The 22,101-nt window shown below is 41.2% G+C and overlaps 1 protein-coding gene across 9 annotated transcripts in view; it reads left to right on the top strand.

Annotated features, from left to right (window-relative positions):
• The window catches only part of ttll7 (tubulin tyrosine ligase-like family, member 7), a 112,291-nt gene that overhangs the window by 65,939 nt on the left and 24,251 nt on the right, over nt 1-22,101 (top strand). For all 9 annotated transcript variants that reach the window (XM_063496247.1, XM_063496248.1, XM_063496246.1 and 6 more), the window contains 4 exons: nt 1,056-1,203; nt 2,343-2,416; nt 5,774-5,909; nt 20,662-20,748. In XM_063496247.1, coding sequence (XP_063352317.1) covers nt 1,056-1,203; nt 2,343-2,416; nt 5,774-5,909; nt 20,662-20,748 — 445 coding nt within the window. The remainder of the gene's footprint in view (nt 1-1,055; nt 1,204-2,342; nt 2,417-5,773; nt 5,910-20,661; nt 20,749-22,101) is intronic.

Here is a 22,101-nt window from a genome sequence, read left to right as displayed (position 1 = left end):
CCCTCTTTTCTCTGTGTGCTCGTCCTCCTCTTACTGCTCTAAATATAGTCTCAGCTCTGCTAGTCACACACATATATACAAACAAAGTGCATACACACACACACACTGGATCAATTACATGCAACATCGTATACATCTAATTTGGCCAAGTGAGGTGCGTGGTGCACCGGGCCCACATAAAGACTCGCTCCATCCTCCTGAATGGATTCATGTGGGCCAAACAAATCTCTTCTCAAAGTGATTTGCTACATGGCTGATGTTTAATGTGCTGCCACAGATTAAAAAGGGAGATCTGGTTATTTTATGACAAATAAGTCGTAGGAGGGCTTGAAAGGCATGGGGAAGCTCTTTCCACTGGACACGCTACATGTTCACGCTACAGTGAGGAGGGGGGGGGGGGGGCTTCGCTCACTTTTTCCTTGTATAGTAATGACTTTGCTTCCCCCAAAGGGAGGAGCTGGTGCTGTGTAGAGGTAGGCTTGGCTCTTGATTCTGCTCACCACATCAACTGTATCAAATGGGATCAATTCAGACCCGGTCGGGCATGGACATTGATAAACCTCAGTCCCCCAAAAGCACTCAATATCCAATTTAAAGGACCAGCGATTGACTAAAATGAATTGCCCTTTCTCTAGACCGCAGTGGCCCACTTGTTCAGAATTAGCTGTCTGGTCCTGTTCATCCCAGAGTTGTTTGTGTCTCAGCTTCATCTCTGTTTTTGTATTGTTGAGTGTTTTGTGGGGGCTTTTTTTCTGTCTTTTTTTTTTTTTTAACCAGCACAATGATGTGATAAGGCAGATATTCAGGTCAGCTAGGGAGGAGGCCCACAAGCTGTCACGCTTTATTATGACACTTTTAAAAACCCTTTTCCGTTGATTATGTGTGTGTGTTTTTCTCAGTACTGTCTAGTGTTACAAATAACCATTACATGCAAAGCAAAACAAAACTAAACAAAAAAAACTTTGGTGACAGCAAACATTAATAATCAGTGCTCTTAAATCTGAACCCTTTCCGTGTATGTGCGATGTTAGTTGTCTTGCTTTTTGTTGATCCAGGGCGAGTGATAAGAAACGCAACCTAGCCCAGCAGAAGGCAGAGGCTCAGAGACGGCTCTACGGACACGGATCCATGAAGAAACTCTCGGCTGCTTCCTCGGACTGGGAGAAACAACGTCACACGCTGGAGCGACGAAGAGAAGAGCTGGTGAGGACGAGCAGAAAGAAAGAGAAAGCAGGAGGGGAACAGAAGTCCATTCATTTAAAACTTTTCTTTAAATTCACAAATACTGGGCTTTATATTCACTCATTCACACACACTGTCCCACCTGAGATGTAAGTAAAACCAGAGTTGTCTAAAGCGCTGGCTGGTATCAAACTGCAGGGCAGCATCTGCGATGCTAAGCACCTGTACAAGGTGGTGCTCCTTAACTGTGGTCGAGGGAGTTGAGAGCGGTACTCATTCATTTCCCCACCCGGACATTCAAAACCGGCCTGGGGATTAAAACAATGACTGCACAGTCTCGAGCGGCGATCATAAGTCATGAGATACTTTTAAGCTTTGCAGGCCACACGAAAACGTGCACAAAAAGGTGGTTTGGCTTCAGACAGGCTCACATCAGAGATCTGTGACGTGTCATTAGAGACATTTACTTAACACACCTATCAGCTGGTACATCAATATATTTGATATATAAATTATATGTCTCAGCACCCTACTGTATTATGCACTTGAAACACAAGTCGAAAGCAGAAACTCAGTTTCAATTACTTCTTACTTTGTGTCAGAAGACTCAAAAGTTTCTGACACAAGCATACCATTTAATTATTTTCTCTTTGAAATGAAGTCGGGGAGCTTTGCTCATGTATATGGGGAAAAGTGGCAGCTACTAGTACTTTAACGCCTCCCACCCTCTTTGATTAGCCTTTTGATTAGCCATGGCACTAATCAGTGGGAATGAGGAAAGATGGCGGAAAGGCACCTTTTAGAAAAAGGGCATCGAGTGCTGTTATGGCTGAAGTGTGAGACCAGGTTTGGTTCTATGAAAGGCACACACTGCTTAGAGCTAAATGAGATTGCAGTGCTAGTAGGAAAGTGGTCCCCTCCTTTCGTCTTTATGCCAAATTGGCCAACTGAGCTCCACAATTACACCTTTGTAACATACTAATAAAAGAGTAAATGGACTAAATTATGAGTCATTGATGAGTGAGACTCTTTGTACTCTTTTCTTTCTTGCAGGAATTCATTCTGTGTCTTTGCCTCTAATAGAATATATTGTTTTGTTGGCACTGACTTTCATCTGGAAGAAGTTGTCATTTGTCTCTTTGCTCTTCTCTTATGTTTAGAAAGAGCGGCTGGCACAGGTTCGCAAGCAGATTTCAAGGGAGGAGCATGAAAAGCAACATCTGGGGAACTACAGGTAGGAAAGAGGCAGACAACTGGGGCGAAGAGCCTCTCCCTCCAGGAACACTACTTGTACTTGTGCCAGTGCTCTTGCATTTATGGGGGTCATCTCGAAAGTGCCAGGCTCTCAGGAAAATAAATAAAGCTGTTGCAGAAAGAACAACCAAATGCGAATCTCTTGTTTGGAGAGAAGAACTTAACTGAACGAATGACGAGAATGAAAGCTGTCCAGTGATATGTAGGAACAAGGATCAAATTGTTATTCTTCTATGCACAGTGTGCACAACTTTTTCACAAAGTTACTTTAGTGTACACCTTTCTTGACAAATGGCAACCGGCTTTCCCCACACTTTTATTATCTCCCCCCGAAATCCAGCAGGGACACTGGAAGACATTAAGCATGTCAATTTTTAATAGTCAGCTCACAGATGGAGCAGATTCACCTTACAGCATGACTCAGCAACACAAAGTTCAGATTTGCTGCTTGTCCCTTATAAATTGTTAATGCTCTTTCCCTCCCTCTGTGTCTCTTCCTGCCTTAATCCAACACATACACCCCCCCAACCCCCTCGCTTTTCTCTCCCAGTATGTTCCTCATTCACCCACTTACACACAAAAACAAAGACAAACAGTCACAACTGGCTCACACACACAACACACACCCTTCTTGCTGTCTTCCCAACTCTAAGTGACTTCTTGACTCATCACTTCAGTGAATGGCTAGTGAATGTTGAATGCTGATCCAGGCCTGCATGAAGTGCTGTCACCTCCTTCCTATTTTTCGACAGGCAGTCAGACAGTCAATCAGGCAGGCTGGCGTCTGTCTGGAGCACCCTGGTAAAGACCTCTTAGCATTCAGATAGTGTCCCTGCACAACGCTGAAGTCTGATTAACACAGTGCTTCTCATTAGATGAGTTTGGGTAATGAACTGACTTACATTGTGCTATTAGATGAAACTGTATCAGGTACAGACAAGCCATGACCGTGACACATCCGAGGGAAACCCAGCAGGTATTTGCGCTTCATTTTGGATTCTTTAAAGGGTACCGCTTGTGTTTTATATATACATATAATATATATATATATATATATATATGTTTGTATGCATAGCACAAAGAGGTACGCTTACAGTTGAGAATGCTCATATTAAAATAAAGAATATAAATAAAAGGTCAGCATATGTAAATTAATGTGAAAAAGAAGGTTTCGGAGACAAAAGACTTGTAGACCAACTTCCTTTACACAGACAAAACCAAAGTGGTGATAGCTGGCCCATCCTTCGGCCTAAACTGGGCAATGCAACAGCGATCCCACCAAATCTACAGCAGACAACCCGATTGAAATGCTGTGGCAGACCCTCAATCAGCTGAAGCAACATCATAAAGAAGAGTGGGCCAAAATTCCTCCACAGTGATGTGAGAGAGTGATAAAGTCATACCGAAAACAATTACTTCAACTTATTGCTGCTAAAGTGGTTCTATGAGCTATTGAATTATGGGGTGCATTTAGGTTTCCACTTGCCTTTTTCACACGACTCTACAGTAATCCCCGTGAGCAGAACCTCAGACATCAGACTACTCTAAATGCTCGTTTTTAGACAGTTTTTTTTTTAAACTCTTGGCACTGTCGACTTAATGTGAGTGGCTAAAGCCCTGTCTGCCTGCTGTTTGTATCTTTTGCTTGCAAGAGGGAGCCAATCAGAAAAAGTTTCCTACTATGGATGAAGGTGAGAGTGTGAGCCACATCCCAGAGTGAACGGGTCCCTTTAAATGTCTGGGGACGGCAAACTTTAAAGAACTGTTGACCAAATCAAATGTTTTTATTCAGTAGAGTTTCAGATCCATGTAAATGGTCTATGTCAGTTTTACTTTAACTCCAGTTGAGGACTGAAAGTAAGACCCAGCAAACGTTTTAGTTAAACAATAGTGAGAGGTCACCCCCACGTAAAACGTCCATTTGCTCAGAGATGGACGCTGCCAAAAAGACTGAGCAGTTAACACCCACTATTAAAGTGCCTCACCTTAAGCTTTTCAGTCGAGTGATTCATGACGCTCTTTAGGATTGAAAAGTTCTGGCTCTTTTCATATGTTATGAATCCATTTTAGTTTATGTGACCGTTATAAAAATGTGTCTTGGGAATGAAAAGAACCATTACATGCACCTTAAAGAAAACGTACCCTAGAAACTGAGAAGTCTCACATATAATGAATTCAAGGGATGGGATTCAAATGGCAGCTTTATCTCAGGTCTCAAAATCAGTGTACCTGTTTGCATAATACTGGGTAACGGCTTTGGTCCAATTAAATAGTTCAGCTTTATGTGGCATTACACAGAAATCCGCTACACATACGCGTGTATCTGTGACTAGCTCAAAGCCTATTAATCAATATTTAAAAAGATCTGGCCTGTCATTGTGCCATGGTAGAACATTTTCCACTGCTGTGTCCTTGCTGTGACTTCATTCATCTCTATAGTTTTGTCTTTTAATCACAGGTCTGTGCTTGTGTGAGTGTTTTTCTAACCAACTTGAGGGGAGTTTAGCACTTAATATTGTCTGTGCAGACGCCAGACTATATTCGTGCTTTTGCAATAACTAAGGCCAGTTCTTATCTTGATTAAAACAGTAACCTTGTTTTGACTTAATGGCTAAAGCGATGACATTGGGAGTTTGTAGATGTATTATGAGGGTAACCAGGCAGAGGTTTAAGCATTGTTCTAATCCCCTCAGGCCTTGGATAAACACCCAGCACTGTTATTTTAGTCTTAAGGGCACAAATGTGAATGTGTGAATGGGCACATTAGCAAAGACTGCAAAAGCAGTGAAGCTCGTGCACACGTCGGTGAGGGTGAGAGCGTGTAGAAAGCTGTTGTATTAATGCACCATGTGAAAAGATTGACTGATGTTCATGCAGTTTCTTCACTCAAGGTCTCATTAATATTCTTCCGTCTGTATTTGCTCTTTGCTGCCTCCTTCCTCATTCTTCGCTCTCACCTTTTGTTTGTCTTTCTCTGCACTTGCTGCACCTTGACCTTTCTGTCTCTCCCACCAATTATTGTGCCTCATCTTTATCTTTCTTTCTATCCCTGTTCTTTTTTAATTTTCTTTGTCTCTCTATATCTCTTTACCCCCTTTTCCCACTTTTTTTTTTACCCCCACTGACTTCCTAAATATTTCACGGCTCCTCTTTCCACCCCATATCCCTCTTTTTCCTTAACCTGAACCACCCTTTTTCTCATTCTTCCACTCCGTCTCTCTCACCTTCTACTTTTATGACCCCATTTGTGACCCATCATTTCCCTTCCCTTTTTCCATCGTTCCTCACCTCGTCTTCACTCTCTTCTCCTTTCTCCCTCCTTCTCTGCGGTCCACAGACGTATTTACCCCCCAGACGACAAGCTGCTGTTGGAAAAGTATGAAAGCCTGCTCTCGGCCGCCTTTCAGACCTTCCTCGCCGGGCGAGCTGCCTCACTTCAAAAGGAAATGAATAATCCTCTGAAACGAATGAAGGCACGTACGTCAGTGGCAGACTGTCACGGACTCACACACGCACAAACACACGCACACAAGCAAAGAAAACTGCAGAAACCCACACCCAAACATATTCAGACACTTGTGGACAAGCAAATGTAAAAGAAAAGAAGCACACACAAATTTCTATTAAGATTCTGCCCATAGAGACAAAAAAGGATGCACAAATAACGCGAAAGTGTGCCGCAGCCCTTGGTATTTGTTAGAACACCTGAAAATACGTCCTTCTTCTCCTCTCTACCTTTCCACTGTCATTCACCCTTTTCACAAATATTCATTATGTTGTGCACATGAGCTTTTAAAATAAAAGAACAATGTCACTTTTATTACTTCATTTACTTTACAGTTACACCCTGTTTTCCTCTTTCTTCTTCTGTGTTTTTCTACTTTTCTTCCTTTCTGTAAAGGTTAACCAAGTTGCTGGCCACACATTTCAATGCATTTTTATGCAGTTTAATTACATATTTTATCGCACTTACACACATATATATGTAGGTATATACACTCAGAAGCTTGTGCGGTCATGCACTTATGAAATTGTAAAAGTCATTGTATGCTTATGAATACCAGCACTCTGCAGTATCAAGAGGAATGCATCTTCAGTTAAGCTTTGAAGGTAAAGGTATGAAGAGAGGACAACAGCTGATTTACAGCCATGTAACTTCAGAAAGATGAGAATGGGAGATGAAGGAATGATAAGCGGAGGATTGAAAATATAGTCATAAAGTAAAAAAGATGGTGAGACACTGATAGAGAGTTGTTTTGTTACTATTGTTTTGACTTGACTAGAGTACAAAAAAATGGAGAGAAAGGGGCAATTTTTGGTTTTCATGTCTGGTTATGTATTCAAGAGGAACAAATCAATGGAATGAAAAGACACAGGGGAGGGAATTGTGGGATATTTAAAAACACGGAGCGAAGAAGCAATGATGAGGAGGAATGATGCAGATAGAACAAAAAACCCTTAACTGCGTTTGGCAACTGAATAGCAGTAGTGAATACTGTGCTGAATGTGGATATTTTTGACAGTAGTATTGACATTACAAGTACATATCAAAGTACTGTCATATGGAACCATCGGAGCTTTTGTGGAAACTGCCTCAGCAGTTTGTACCCTGTCGCAGTATTTTTTTTTTTCAAAAACTTATTGTGTGTCCTTTAAAGAATGGAAATCTCTGCAGAGCATTTTTAGAGATGTCAATCAAAGACTGGTCAGAGCCGAAACAAAATATAAAGGGAGAGAGTGTTGCTTTTGTGTTTCCTATCTAATAACACGATCATGAGTGACAACTCGACTGTCCTTATTGAGAGACAGAGTGTGAGATACTAATCTTAACCATTTATGGGGAAAAAAGATGTTCCTGAACTGCAGTATGATATTCATCAGAGCACAAAAAACACATCTTATGCAAATATTTTCTTGCCTCATGTTTAAACATTTCCTCTAGTTTTGAGCCAATCTACGGGTTGTTTTCAGGTACCTTTCTAAAAGCAGTGGGGGAGGGGGCTTGTGGAGCCAAGCTCTATGTTTATGCACTACTCAGCCACTTTAATAGGTACGTCGCACTAGTAGAGAAGAATTAACACAGAATGGAGAGAATGAAAGTTATCCACAGACGGTCTGAAATGTTATTCTTCTATGCACAGTGTCAAATGTTTGTTTGTATATGTGTCTTTGTGTCTTTCTGGCTTCCCCTTGTGGGATAATTAAAGGATTATTCTATTCTATAACTTTGGACCTATTCAGAAAACTGCATTAGCATGTACACATTTCTTGACAAATGCCAACTGGCTTTCCCCACACTTTTATTATTCCCCCACAGAAATCCAGCTGGGACGCTGGAAAACATAAAGCACGTCAATTTTCAATAGTCAGCTCACAGATGGAGCAGACTCACTGTAAGGCGTGACTCGGCAACACAAAGTTTGCTGCTTGTCCCTTATAAATTGTTATACACTAACCAGCCACTTTAATAGGTACACCTTGTTAGCACCAGGTTGGACCCCCTTGGCCTTCAGAACTGCTTTAATTCTTTGGCTGCATCAATTCATCAAGGTGCTAAAAAAAATCTCCAGAGATTTTGGTCTACCTTGACAAGGTTGCGTCACAGTTTTTTTCAGATCAGCATCCGTGACGTACGTCGTATGTTTCACCAAATCCCAAAGGTGCTCTGTTGGACTGAGATCTGGTAATTGTGCAGGACATTTGGATACAGTGAACTCAGTGAAACCAGAATAAGATGATTTAGAGTTTTGTGCCACGGCACGTTATCCTGTTGGCCATCAGACGATGGATCCACTGTGGTCATGAAGAGATGGACGTGGTCAGAAACAATGGCTAGGGTGTTTAAACAACACTCATTTTCTACTAAGGTGTCCAACTGTGCTACAGAAATCGTCACGCATCAGAACGGGTGTTATTTGTACAATTTCCTCCGATGATGTTTGTGAGCCCATGCTGCTGTTAGCTGACAGGATGGCACCCGGTGCGGTCTTCTGCTGCTGTAGCCCATCTGCTTCAGGTTTTGATGTGATGTTCAGAGATGCTCTTTTGCATTTCTGAACTTGGTTGTAACCTGTAGTTATCTGAGTTACTGTTGCCTTCCTATCAGATCGAAGCAAACCGGCCATTCTCCTCTGACTTTGCCTTTTTCTGCTTAAATGCACTTAATTGCTGGATATTAACCTTATCAAGCATTTTTACAGGTGTGCTTAACAAAGTAGATGGTGGGTGTATATTTCATAGTTATTGGTAGGAATTCACCAGCTTTTTCAGTCTGGATACAAACACATTTGTCTTTTGCTGACAGTCAGTAAAGAGTATCATTACAATTCAAATGCTAAATTAGTGAGCTGCACCGGGTTTCTTTGTAGCTCAGTGTGCATGCGTCTGCTGTGTGCTGCTGTCGTGCATGGCTCTACTAGTTTCCCTCCCTTCCATTGCTGTTCTTTGTTTTATTGTGTGCCCTTTGCAAAACACACCTAGCAGAGCAGATGAGAGACAAGTGAAAGGAAGATAATGTCATTCGAAGAGATGACAACTTGTTATGTTACTGTAAACAAAAGCTTCCCAACAAGTGTTAAACCAAGCATAACAAAATGAGAAAGAGAGACTGAGAGAAGCCAGAGCTGTTCTGTCATTGTCAGCGACTGAGACTGTTTGACAGTCTAAATTAAATCAAACAGAATTTAAAGAGAACCGAATAGAAAGTGTGTAAAAATGAAAATACCTCCAGACTGGTTTAAGTTAGATTAGCATTAAAAACTTAATTTATTAGGGAATTTCATTACTCGTGATGTTGCTTTTTTTCTTTGAGACATCATTCCTTAGCTCTGCTTAGATGGTAGTGATGGGATTTCCGGCTCTTTTTAGAGAACCGGCTCTTTCGGCTCGACTCACTAAAAAGAGCCGGCTCTTTCGGCTCCGAACCGGCTCTTCAGGTTGTTTTGTTGCTTTAATTAATTTATTATTACAATAATATAAAATTATGCACAAATGGAATTACTAATGTAAAAAAAAAGTGGTTTTATTTATGTTTATATATAAATATATACAGCGGCCCCTAGAGACACGTACAAACTCCAAAAAGCACGTACAAACTCCAAAACACATTTCTAGCGTTAACTGAACTTCCAAAACAGAGCTACCTAGATCACTTAAATTACACAATTGAAAGCATATGTGTATTGTTTGTGTATTTATACACAAGCACTCATATATATTCAAATAATTAAAAAAAAAAGTTCATTTACCTCTTACTACCACACACCGGTCGTTGGTACTTGCTGGCTTGTGTAGCCACTAGGTAACAAAAGCTCAACACTGCGCCTAGCATTCTGGAGCACTTCTGTTGTCTTTTGTACATGTTTTGGAATTTTTACGTGCTTCTGAGGCTACGTCCACACGTACACGGGTATTTTTGAAAACAGAGATTTTCCGTTTTCGTTTTAAAAAATAATCCCGTCCACATGTAAATGCAGAAATGAAGGAAAACGCTGCTAGGAGCATGCCAAAGCAACAGGTGCCGATATATTCCTAAACGTGTAGAAATGTTGGCCAATCAGAAGTCTAGAAGCCTCGGTGGGAAATAGTAAATAAAGATGGGGCGTAGAAGCAGAACCGAGTCGTATGTGTGGAGGGACAGTAACTGTGTGTGTATATGTGAGCATTTAAACACTGCAGAGAGTACAATTAACAGTAACAGTATTGTAGAAATTCATTTCACCGAAACAAAACGTGGCGCACAGTGTGACGTCAAAAAAGGCGCACATCTTTGACGCTGCGTTTTCTCCGTTTTCCTCATCCACGCGTAAATGCAAAAACGGAGTTTTCAAAAATATCCACCCTGACAGGCATTTTTAGAAATCTCCGTTTTCAGAGACCGAAAACGCCGTTTACGTGTGGACGAAAGGTGCAAACACATAGAAAAATCTCCGTTTTCAAAAATACCCGGGTACGTGTGGACATAGCCTGAGTTTTTATGTGTTTTGGAGTTTTTACGTGCTTCTGAGTTTTTACGTGTTTTGAAGTTTGTACATGCTGCTTTGTCTCTAGGGGCCACCGTAAATATACTTTTATTTATTCACTCCACATAAAATGTAATAAATAAATCATATAATACAAAAACCAACTATTTACATTTCAACTTTTAACTATTTAAATTTTCAGCTTTTTCCTTTTAACCCTTGGTAGAACCTCAAATTCCCATCCTTTCGTGGTCCTCGCGACAAAAAACGGCCACGCCCCAAAAAGTGCTCTAAAAATGTTATATATCAATATTTTTTTCTACTTTAAATTAGTCAGTCTTTTAAAACTACTTCTGCTTAAAACATCCATATCAAGTTTTAATTATATTTTCATTGTTTTAACACTTTAAATCCCAGTTTAAGTACATGAGCGCCCTGTTTTTTAACAGAAAAAAAAATAAAAACTTAAATATTTTCCATAAAATACATTTGAAGTAATATTTGATTGTTATTATAATTAGGCCTTTAGATGGTCTAAACATTGGCACCAACATTCATTTTGATCCATTATTATTTTTTCTGCAAGAGCACATTTTAAAAAATCCATCCTTTCGTGGTCCTCGCGACAAAAAACGGCCACGCCCCAAAAAGTGCTCTAAAAATGTTATATATCAATATTTTTTTCTACTTTAAATTAGTCAGTCTTTTAAAACTACTTCTGCTTAAAATATCCATATCAAGTTTTAATTATATTTTCATTGTTTTAACACTTTAAATCCCAGTTTAAGTACATGAGCGCCCTGTTTTTTAACAGAAAAAAAAAAAAAAACTTAAATATTTTCAATAAAATACATTTGAAGTAATATTTGATTGTTATTATAATTAGGCCTTTAGATGGTCTAAACATTGGCACCAACATTCATTTTGATCCATTATTATTTTTTCTGCAAGAGCACATTTTAAAAAATCCATCCTTTCGTGGTCCTTGCGACAAAAAACGGCCACGCCCCAAAAAGTGCTCTAAAAATGTTATATATCAATATTTTTTTCTACTTTAAATTAGTCAGTCTTTTAAAACTACTTCTGCTTAAAATATCCATATCAAGTTTTAATTATATTTTCATTGTTTTAACACTTTAAATCCCAGTTTAAGTACATGAGCGCCCTGTTTTTTAACAGAAAAAAAAATAAAAACTTAAATATTTTCCATAAAATACATTTGAAGTAATATTTGATTGTTATTATAATTAGGCCTTTAGATGGTCCAAACATTGGCACCAACATTCATTTTGATCTATTATTATTTTTTCTGCAGGAGCACACTAAATGTCATATAGTGCCATATCAGGATTATCATTTTTTGCCATACACCAAATGCTTTTTACTTTTTTGTTCTAAAATAAAATAAAAAATTGTCTAAATAACAATACAAGATCACTTTGAACCAGAAAAACATTTATTTTAGAACGATGAACATGAACATTTAGGTTACTGGAAATCGGAGAAAGCTGTGTGTCCGGGGGCCGTTGCGAACACCTCCAGAGGCCGGCACTAGCAGCACCCGTTCCCCGCTTCAAGAACCACCATTCCCCGTTATCAGTAGCTCCGACGGTGGGATGGTGTTTGGGTCTCCCCAGCACGACACTTCCGATACCATGTGAAAACAAACGTATAATTTTTTCACTCTTTTTCACTCTTTTTGCTTCTCGCAAAACAAAGATACTTTGCGCATACTCGCAAACCAGTGCAGTCTAATTTGGCACGACATAGCACATGAGAATAGTAAGATTCAAGATTCTTTTTTTGGCACATGCATAGTTACACAAGTAAAACACGCAGTCAAATGTATCAAAAAAGTTCCTTACGCTTTCCCCCGGGGCGCTTCTGTGTTATGCCCCTGTGTCGAGCAGCGGCCTGGCCCGCGCTGCGCGCCGCGCCGTGGGGACGACAATGGTCGGGCAGCCGATCAGGCTGGGTCGGGTTTCAAAGTGTCCAAGGTTACATGCGCAACCTTATCACCAACGTTTAGAAGTGATGTAGACAATAAAACTAGAGGATTTTGGGATGTAAAAAAAGAGCAAAACATAAGTAAACAAATACAAACGCGCATAGTAAACAAATAAAAAAGGCGCATTAGACCGGAAGGACGTCACGGCCATCGTAACATTTAAAAATATAATTTTCTGTTGTAACCTTCAAACTAAAATGGTAATCTAACAATACTTACTTTGCACTTTTCACGGAAACATCAGCATTTTTCGTACATCCACTGCGAGCGGGGTCTTTATTCGAGACTTCGCCATTTGGCACGGCACGGAGTCTTAACCTGTGCGCGCCGAGTACGGTGCCCAGCCTCGCCATTGTCCGTCATTTTTTCGAAATTCTACTGTGACTGTTCCTTTGGATCTCCTCTTCGCTCACAATTTGCAGATAGTTGTGTCGCTACCCGATTTGTAGCGACACAACTATTTGCAAAAACAAACGCATGCTTCCATGCGTCTGTTTTTGCAAATAGTTGTGTGTTTACAAACGCTTGAAATGGCTTTCCGTCAGTGACTACTTCCGGGTCATAGTGTCCGGGTCATTTAACCGCAGTAGTTTTTAAAAATTGTATTTGAAGGGAAAAATAAACTAATTTGGTTTTGGTCCTTGCTTTTATTTAATTTGTTTATATTGCAGTGTGGCCATCTGAGAGAGAAAATACTTTTGAAAGAAAAAGTGTGTTTGTGTGTCTTTTTTTTCTTTTTTAGACATAAAGGCCTTTATATTTTTTAAAAAAGCACAGTTACTGTTATCCAACATCATTATTCAACACTGATAGTGGCACACAACACCAATTTTTTCACTTTTTGTTGCAAAACAACACGCTCAAAATGTCACGGTTCTGGGTCTATCTGACCCAGTATTTTGAGTTATGTTTTTGGTTTATTTTTGAGTAATGGATTGTTTTCTTATTATCTTGTTGTGCTGATTATGGTGGTGGTGGTGATTACTGGTTTCTGTTTATTGGTGATTAGGATTTGTGTTCTCATGTGTGGGTTTAGGTGTCATTTTCTGTCTGTCTCTCAGTGTCGAGTCTGCGTCTTTGTGTAGTGTTCTTGTTTCCTGTTTTATTGTGAGGGTCTGCGTCTCATGTGAGTGTGTTCAGTTTTACCTCTGTCTCGTCTCATTAATTACTCCCAGCTGTGTCCACCACCTGTGTGTAATCTCCCTGTGTTTCTCTGTGTATTTAAGTCATGTCTTCAGTCATTGTAGTTGCTGGTCCGTCTGTGTATCTACCCTGCTTCGTTCTGTGTGTTTCCCTGCTGTCAACCGTCATCTGTTTCCGCCCGCTCTCATCCTCCTTCATGTTCAGGTCCTGGTTTGTGTCAGTAGTTTAGTTGTTCTCAGTTTAGATAGTTGTCGGTCCCGTTTGCTGTTTTGTCCTTTTCTTTTTGTGTTTAATAAACCACCCTCTCACCTGTACAAGTGCCTGCATTTGGATCCTCCCTTATTTTCCACACGGCTCATCTCACTCGCCGTGACACAATCTGTAATTTTGGCTGAAGTTTGTTAATTGCTTGAAATATGAATAAATGGCGCCACCTAGTGGACAAATGAAAAAATTACAATTTTAAGGCTCGGACTCCAAAATGATACCAAGACTTAGAGAATTTCAATAATCCTTATAAAAATAATCGTCCAATGAAAAATAGCGTTTATAATGGGTTTCAATGGGGCAGAAATCGGCCACGAGGTTCTTTAGAGGATGTATTTCTGTAGCTCAGCCATTTAAGCTCATTTAAGAAACTCAGACTGAAATTTTACAATAAAATGAAAAAAAAATACATTTTTGAAAATTTGGCTATATTCCATTAAACACAGTGAAAATGGCGTGGAATTAAAAAACGCAATGGCCGAAAAACGGCCCGAGGTTTTAAAGAAATTTAAAATGAAACAACACAAAACACTGCAAACCACAACACAATTAAATATAAATTAAAATATGAAAAAGAAGATGCATATTCTCTGTCATATGGGCCTGCAAGAATAAACTTTCTGAATCCTTTATCATCTGCAACTGAAAATAGTTGTGGATGATTACTATACCTTTCTAATGTGACGTTGTTGTCCCTGGCTCTCTTTCTCTCTCTCTCCCTCCCGCTCTGTTCCTGTGCTACTGTGAGTGTAACTACCGCCCCTCCCCCCTCTGCCCAGCGCAAAGCACAAGGCTCGCGTGCGGAGTGAAGCGGAAAAAAGTGCGAGAGAGAGAAAGAGAAAAAAAAAAAAAAAAAAAACACGGCTCGTGATAAGGAGCCGGCTCGTGATAAGGAGCCGGCTCGCGTCGTTCACTTCAAAGAGTCGGCTCTAAGAGCCATTTCGTTCGCGATCGACCCATCACTATTAGATGGTGTCAACCATACGGCCCACGGACCAGATGTGGCCTGCAGGACAATTATATCCGGCCCGCATTTCATATGTCAATTATTAATGGGCGTTGGAATGTGGGAGCTGAATCTTCAGCCCTGCCCAGAATCCATGAGGCAGGGGTGGGCCTTTACGTTGATGGGCACACCATGCGGCCAATCAAATGCAAAGGCAGATTGGGATCATACGGGATAATCCTGTGAAAGAAGGAAGGGGGCGTTTCCAAGACAGCAAGTGTTGTGGTACACAAGAGACGGGAGCCGGTCAGGAAAAATGGAAGAAACAAGTGAAGATGTAAAATGAGCAGCACCTGGCTGCATTTCAGTGATACTGGGTTTCTGATTGTTTAAATGAATCTGAATGTGCGTTTAAAGCCATTTATGATTCTTAACTTGTTGAATCTGCCGCTCACCACAACAAGCACAAATTTTGCACTTTTAACTGTTTTTTCACAAGTTTCACAGCTTTTCCTACTGATAAAAACCTCCCATATGGCCATTTATACTACACAAAGTAATTAACCAATAAACAGTTAACTTGTTGAACCCCAATGCCCCCAGTACTGGAGGCGAGAGGAAGAACATCTGGTTTAACGGGAATTACCGCCAGATGTGTTATTTAAATATAGAAGCGTGTGGTTTTCACAGTAACGTCAGAATCTCATCCAAAAGCCCACAAAACCATTTCAACAACCACCAAAAAGCTAAAACAGCAAAAAGAGCATGTAAATACCATCCATCCATCTTCTTCTGCTTATCCGGGGCCGGGTCGGGGGGGCAGCAGCCCCTGCAGAGAAGCCCAGACCTCCCTCTCCCCAGCCACCTCCTCCAGCTTGTCCGAGGGAACACCAAGGCGTTCCCAGGCCAGCCGAGAGATATAATCTCTCCAGCGCGTCCTGGGTCTGCCCCGGGGCCTCCTCCCGGTGGGACGTGCCTGGAGCACCTCGCCCAGGAGGCATCCTTGTCAGATGCCCGAACCACCTCAGCTGGCTCCTTTCGATGTGGAAGAGCGGCGGCTCTACTCTGAGCTCCTACCGGATGGCTGAACTTCTCACCCTATCTCTAAGGGAGAGGCCAGCCACGCTTTGGAGGAAGCTCATTTCCATCGCTTGTATCTGTGATCTCGTTCTTTCAGTCACTGCCCATAGCATGTGACCGTAGGTGAGGGTAGGGACGTAGATCGACCGGTACATTGAGAGCTTCACTTTTACACTCAGCTCTCTCTTCACCTCGACGGACCGGTACAGCGTCTGCATCACTGCAGCCGCAGCACCAATCTGTCTGTCTCCCGCTTCCTTCTGCCGTCACTTGTGAACAAGACCCCGAGATACTTAAACTCCTCCACTTGGGGCAGGAATTTGTCCCTGACCTGGAAAAACACAAAACACAGATCCGTCTGTTCACCTGACAGCATGAACACAGACATGCTGCCAGATGCTGAAAGCCGTCATCTCACAGATTCTGAAACTGCAGGTTTTTGTCACTTTCTGACCAAAATTCACTGAACCAGCAGCTAAAGTAACCCAAAACTACGCTTCACACATCGTCATGAATTCCCTCTTGCTTTGGCTGTCTGTCTTCCACCACAGTAAAATTGCACTTCCTGCACAGCTCGATCTCTGTGTGTTTCTGAGATCCTAATTTCTGCCTATTTCTGCTATTCAATACAGAAGAAACTTTAACTTTCACAAATTAGGGAAAATTGCAGAAAAGTTTCTGTTTTTCTTTGAAAAAGATTGTTTTTCATTTTCTGCTGTAGAAATTTCTACAGTTAAAAATAAAAACCCTGGACAGTCTGGGCATTGAGCTACCAGAACTTATTCTGTCATTTTACTCATTTATTTCTCACAGTTTCAGTCCAAAGAGTCGTGCTGAGAGATTTCTTTCTTTGTCACAGCAGCTTTTTCTTTATCATGTAGAAAAACAATTAAATATGTAACTTGTAACTGACAGAAAGTCAGAGTTTCACTGGCCTCGCCCACTTAGGATCAAAGTGGGCTGTATGTGGCCCACGATGTAAACTGAGGTTGACACACCTGCTCTACTTGTTTTCATAGCTGACAGTATACATTTCTGTACCTTTTTTAACCATATTCACTCTTAGTGTACCTATGAGTTAAGAACCTCTGGCCCAGATTAACCACGCTAAAACTTCTTTAACTGAAAGTTTACAATTTTGAGTACAGAGCTATGTCCATAATTGTTTGGACAAAGGCACAATTTTTGTATTTTTGCCTCCACAGCGTGGCGTACACCACCAATAGTGGAATTTAAATCAAGCAATCAACATTTCATTGAAGTGAAGACTTTTAGCTTTAATTCAGCGGATTTTACAAACGTTGTCCATTAATCTACAATTTCAGGAATTACAGACATTTTTATATGCAATACTCTAGTTTCAAAGACTCAAAATGGACAATCAGAAAATGACAATCAGTTTCATAGCCAGGTAAGGCCTGTTCCCTGACACGTTCTTAAAAGGAATGAATGCATTGATCAGCTCAGCAACACCCAAAGATCACAGAAAACAGCTAAAGTGCATGATGACAGAATTATTTCAATGATTAGGAAAAAAACAACATATAACAAAGTCAAGAATGTTCTTAAGGACCTACATGTTTCACTGCCAGAGTCTATGATCAAGAGACGCATTCATCAGTGACAACAGAGGTTTACAACAAAGTGCAAACCACTAGTTACACTCAAGAAAAGAGCCTGTATACGGCCTGTAAGACAGATAAAACCAACATGAACCAGAATGATGACTGCAGAGGATTAGCATTAGTACAAGTATTAAAAACAATCCTTGTAATTAATTTCTGTTAGTTTTGCCAGTAAATTTAGTTAATAACGAGACTGTGTATTAACATGTGTGTGATTCCTAAACAGTTCAAACTCACTGAAATGAATCCAGAAAGCCTGCACTCCAGTGACATGATGATTATTTGATTTAAAATCCACTGTGATGATGTAGAGTGGTAAAACTACAAAAAAATTGTATCGTTGGCCAACAAATTATAGACCAAATTTAAATCTAATTTAAATCTACTCATCTTAAGCTTTACTTTAAACAAAACCATTATTATTGGTAACATAAATAATATCTCGTGTTTTGCATGTTTATGAATTCATCATCTGGCAAGCTTTGCCTGCTACCTTAGGCATTTTTTTATTTAAAATAGGCCAGAGGTTATTTGCCAGCATGCCATTTATCATGTTTGACAGACACTGTACCTGCAAGACTCACGTTTGCTGCCTTTGAGGGCTTCTTGGGGCCATGAATTGAAAAATGTCATGGATTGTCACACGATCAGAGGAAAGTAAAACCTGTATTGTAAACATGCTGATTGACTGTAGAGCACCCTCCTGACTTGGACCACTGTGCTACAGACAGCCCAGCCACAGGTTACACTGGTTTCCACTGGGTTCGGCTCACCTTTATTCCTTTTCTGATTACAGTTAGGTGGAACAGGTATGAGTCAGGTTGTTAGTCCTCTCGTCTATCTTAGCCACCAGTGTTTCCCTGTGCGCTCAGGTGACGTCTTCCTAATCCTGCAACTGTTTCACTTGGATACTGACTGAAAAAAAAAAGATGTAAAGCAGATGCACGCTCAGTTTGCCTGAGGAGCTCTGCCAATGAAACAGAACAGCACAAGTATACAAACTGCACAAGATGTCTCCAAGCACTTTAGAGCAATTGCAGAGCCCATGAAAGCGGTAAGGGGTGCAAATATATGAAATTAATACAAGAATGGTAAGAATATGTAGGTCTCGCTGTATTTAATATTTAAAAGCAAATTGCAGTGTTAAAAGCCAGAGAGGGAAAAAAGGTTTGTCCTAAAGACCTCTGCGTTACAAAATTTGTTGTCCAGTGACATAAAAAGAACTGTCTTTGTAAAACACAGTTTATTATCCTACATGGATCCTACATGGACAGAGACCATTAGTTGTGCAGTACTATAACATGCAGCTTATGTAACATGCACACAGGCACACGGTTGAAAATGTTTAATTTGGGAGTAAAGTAGAAACAGTGTAGCAGGTCACAGCCTAAATTTCATGTACACTCAGTTTTATAAACACTTAACAAAAGTACTTAAGAAAAGGTAAATAGCTCTCAGCTTCTCTTAAATTCTGTATATGCATAAGATTTGGTTTTCCCACGTACTGTAAAGCATTTGAAAGCATCCATGTAATCCGCTTTGGTGAAATTTAACAAGGTAATGGTCCTTCAGTGATTTTAAAACTACTGTGGGTGGGGAAGCGCTCACCTCATGAAAGGAGGCGAGCATTGAGTTGGCATGCTCTTTACTGCATAGAAATGGCTGCAAGTTGTAAATGAATTTATCAGAGCAATGCAAAGTAATGCCACAATATAAACATAGTGTTTCAACTTCACCAGGGCGACACATTTATGGCTGGACACAACATTAAGGACATTCACTGCAATAGACGGCGGGCAACACTGAATGTTGTTATCATGAAAAACTTAAATACAGCTTAAAATGACAGACTTGACTCAGACTGAGTTCATACAGCAGATTCTTCTCAGTCTGTGTCTTTTTTCAGTCACTGTAATGATGAAAGAGCAAATGCAGCAGGCTGGGGAGAAAGCCTTGCACTCGGCGTCATTTTCAGAGCACTCTGACGTTTTTTGCAGACGCTTCGGGACCTTGTAGTTGAAAACTTCAGAACTTTTCAGAAAGGCACTGGCGTTCTCACTTCTGCTGCTTTTCAGGAAGCGTGTCATACAGGCGGTACTAGTCACCCCGATAACCAAGAAAACGAAGGAGAAGTTTGTCCCTGCTGTGTCCATTTTATGTTTCAATAATAAAACGCGAAGGAGTGATGCTTTTCTGTCACATGACAATGCATGGAGCGGCGATATATTGTCAAGATATTGTTGTCATGGAAACAAAACCCACACACGGTGACGGAGTACTTTTTGTTTGTTTGATGAAGCTCTGTGATGGAGCTCCTCAGCGTCCTGCCAGCAGTTTTCTGCCAGAGAAAATATATGGACGCAAGGCCTAAATAACTCAGCAGTTACCTGTTAGCTCTCCTTGTGTAATATATCTTTCTTTTTCTTTTACTGGGCTTCTTAAATTACGAGGCTTTGATGAAGAATTGTAAATCTGCATGTGGCTCTGGCTCAACTAGCAGCTTTTATAACTGCACAGTGCCGATTCGCCAAAACAACCAAACCGAAAAGCCGCATGGCATTCAGAAAAAAGCAAAAACTTACAAACTGTATGAACTCAGTGATGCATACTTTTACCATAAAGTACAAAGTCTTCCAGACAATGAAGTATGCCACTGTGAACGTTCACACACTCACCAACACTGTGAGCCAGGGGCACACTGACCTTTTCACAAACCCTGAAAGCAGCTTGATGGCTTATCTGAGAGAAAACAATCACTTTTCATCTGCATTTGAGCAGCAAGTGGGAGCTTGTTATGTCGCAGCCATGAAGCAACATTAATCACCTTTGCCTGCATTTCAGCAATGGCCAAATGGCCAAGGCTTCAGTGTATTGGCGACCGCCATGACGCTGCCTTCACGAGCGCTGCCAGCGAGCAGTGCACGCTCAGCCGGGGCCTCGCTTCTAACCCTGCACGCTCCCAGATAAGGCTCGCATGGCTCTGAAGTGAAACTTTTTCATCTCTTCTTCTTTTTTGATGATTTAAGTTTTCTTAAAAACACTTTTGACTTCAAAGCAATAAAGTGTGAAATATCAAAGCATTCTTATTAAACTTTATCAGTGCCTCCACGAGGTTTTAACTACCCCGTTAAACTCTGTTTACCGAAATCAGCACCTTTGCCATATTCTCATCTCGTGTTTTCTTTATGTGTGTAGGAAGAGGACATCCTGGATCTGCTGGAACAGTGCGAATTGGACGACGAGAAGCTGATGGGCAAATCCTCCAGGCAAAGAGGCCCTAAGGTGGGTGAGAGAGAGAAGACACAAGCTACGAGAGAATAGGGGACACATGCATCAGAGGACCTTAAAAAAATGTGCAAAGAAGAGTGACAGAGGCAGAAAGAGGGAGGGAAGAGGGTGGCAGGTAGTCAAATGCCTAGAGCTAACGCCCACAGAAAGCACATAGGACGTGATTCAGAAAAATAAAGAGGAGGGGGTCTTGGGTTAGGAAGAAAAGAAAAGAATCAGATAGAGGCCCAAAGAAAAGACCCAACTCCCTTAGGGGAGAGCTGTCAGGCTGTCTCTCTCACTCTCTCCCTGCTATCTTTCTTTCTGTCTATCTCCCCCTTTTTCCTCTTTCTCTCTGTCACATGCACCTATACGCCCCCTCGATTTCCCACGACAGCACATTACTCCCTCCATCACCTTGCTTCACTCTCCTCCCTTCACCTCTCCATCCCTTTCTCTTCCTGCACATCTACATCCATCCCTCATTCGAGAGCTAAATTGGCTGGAACACTTAGAGCGTGTTAGGGACTCGACAGGGCAGTTCAGCGCCACATTAGAGAGGCCTTAGCTGGAATGAGGACTTGTTCAGACACAATCGCTGTTGTCCAAATTAATTTGGGCCCCGTCAATTTCGATGTTAGCGTGCGCGCGGAGAGAGACATCGAGAGGAAGGAAAAGAAAACGCTGTGACGGATAGATTCGCTCCTTGGGGTGTAGCGCTCTCGAGCCATCTGGTGAAACTGAACCGACGAGTGTGCGAAAGCCAGAAAAGAGGAGCGAGGCAGAGGGATTAGGAACAGGATTTTTGAGGGAAGGAAACAAAGCTAGGTTTGTTATTGCTGGGGAAAAATGTTCAGGCGGAGAGAGAACAAAAGGTGGAGAAGAAGAGAAGCGGGAAGGCACAAAGAAAGCGAGCAAGTGTCCTCGGGTTTTCTTTCCCTTTTTCCTCTTATTGACTTTCTTTGCTCTTTCTTACTCCCAACTCTACTAATTTTGACATATAGCTTATCACAGTTGGCTCTTATCGTGTCACCCTCGATGCCCGCATCTCTCCTCAGCTCATCACTTGATTTTACCCAGTCACTCCCACAAGCTTCCTCTCTCTCATCTCATCCTTTCAGGGCTCTCCCTTTGTCTTTACCCTCCACTGTTTATTCACTGTCTGTCCTCGCATCCTTTTCTCTCTGTCCTCTTGTATGTCAAGAGCTCCTTTCTCTCCATGTTCATTTCCGTTTCTCTCCATCTATTCAGTGCCTCCTCTCTGTATCTGCCATACTCAGATTCACCTTGTCCTCCTCTTTATTTCTCAGCCCATCAATCTGATGTTCCCATCTTCCCTTTTATTCTCCTCTCATGTATTTAATCTCT

The sequence above is a fragment of the Pelmatolapia mariae genome, linkage group LG15, assembly GCF_036321145.2.
Source record: "Pelmatolapia mariae isolate MD_Pm_ZW linkage group LG15, Pm_UMD_F_2, whole genome shotgun sequence".
Lineage (NCBI taxonomy): Eukaryota > Metazoa > Chordata > Actinopteri > Cichliformes > Cichlidae > Pelmatolapia > Pelmatolapia mariae.
This window is presented reverse-complemented; position numbering and strand designations above follow the sequence as displayed.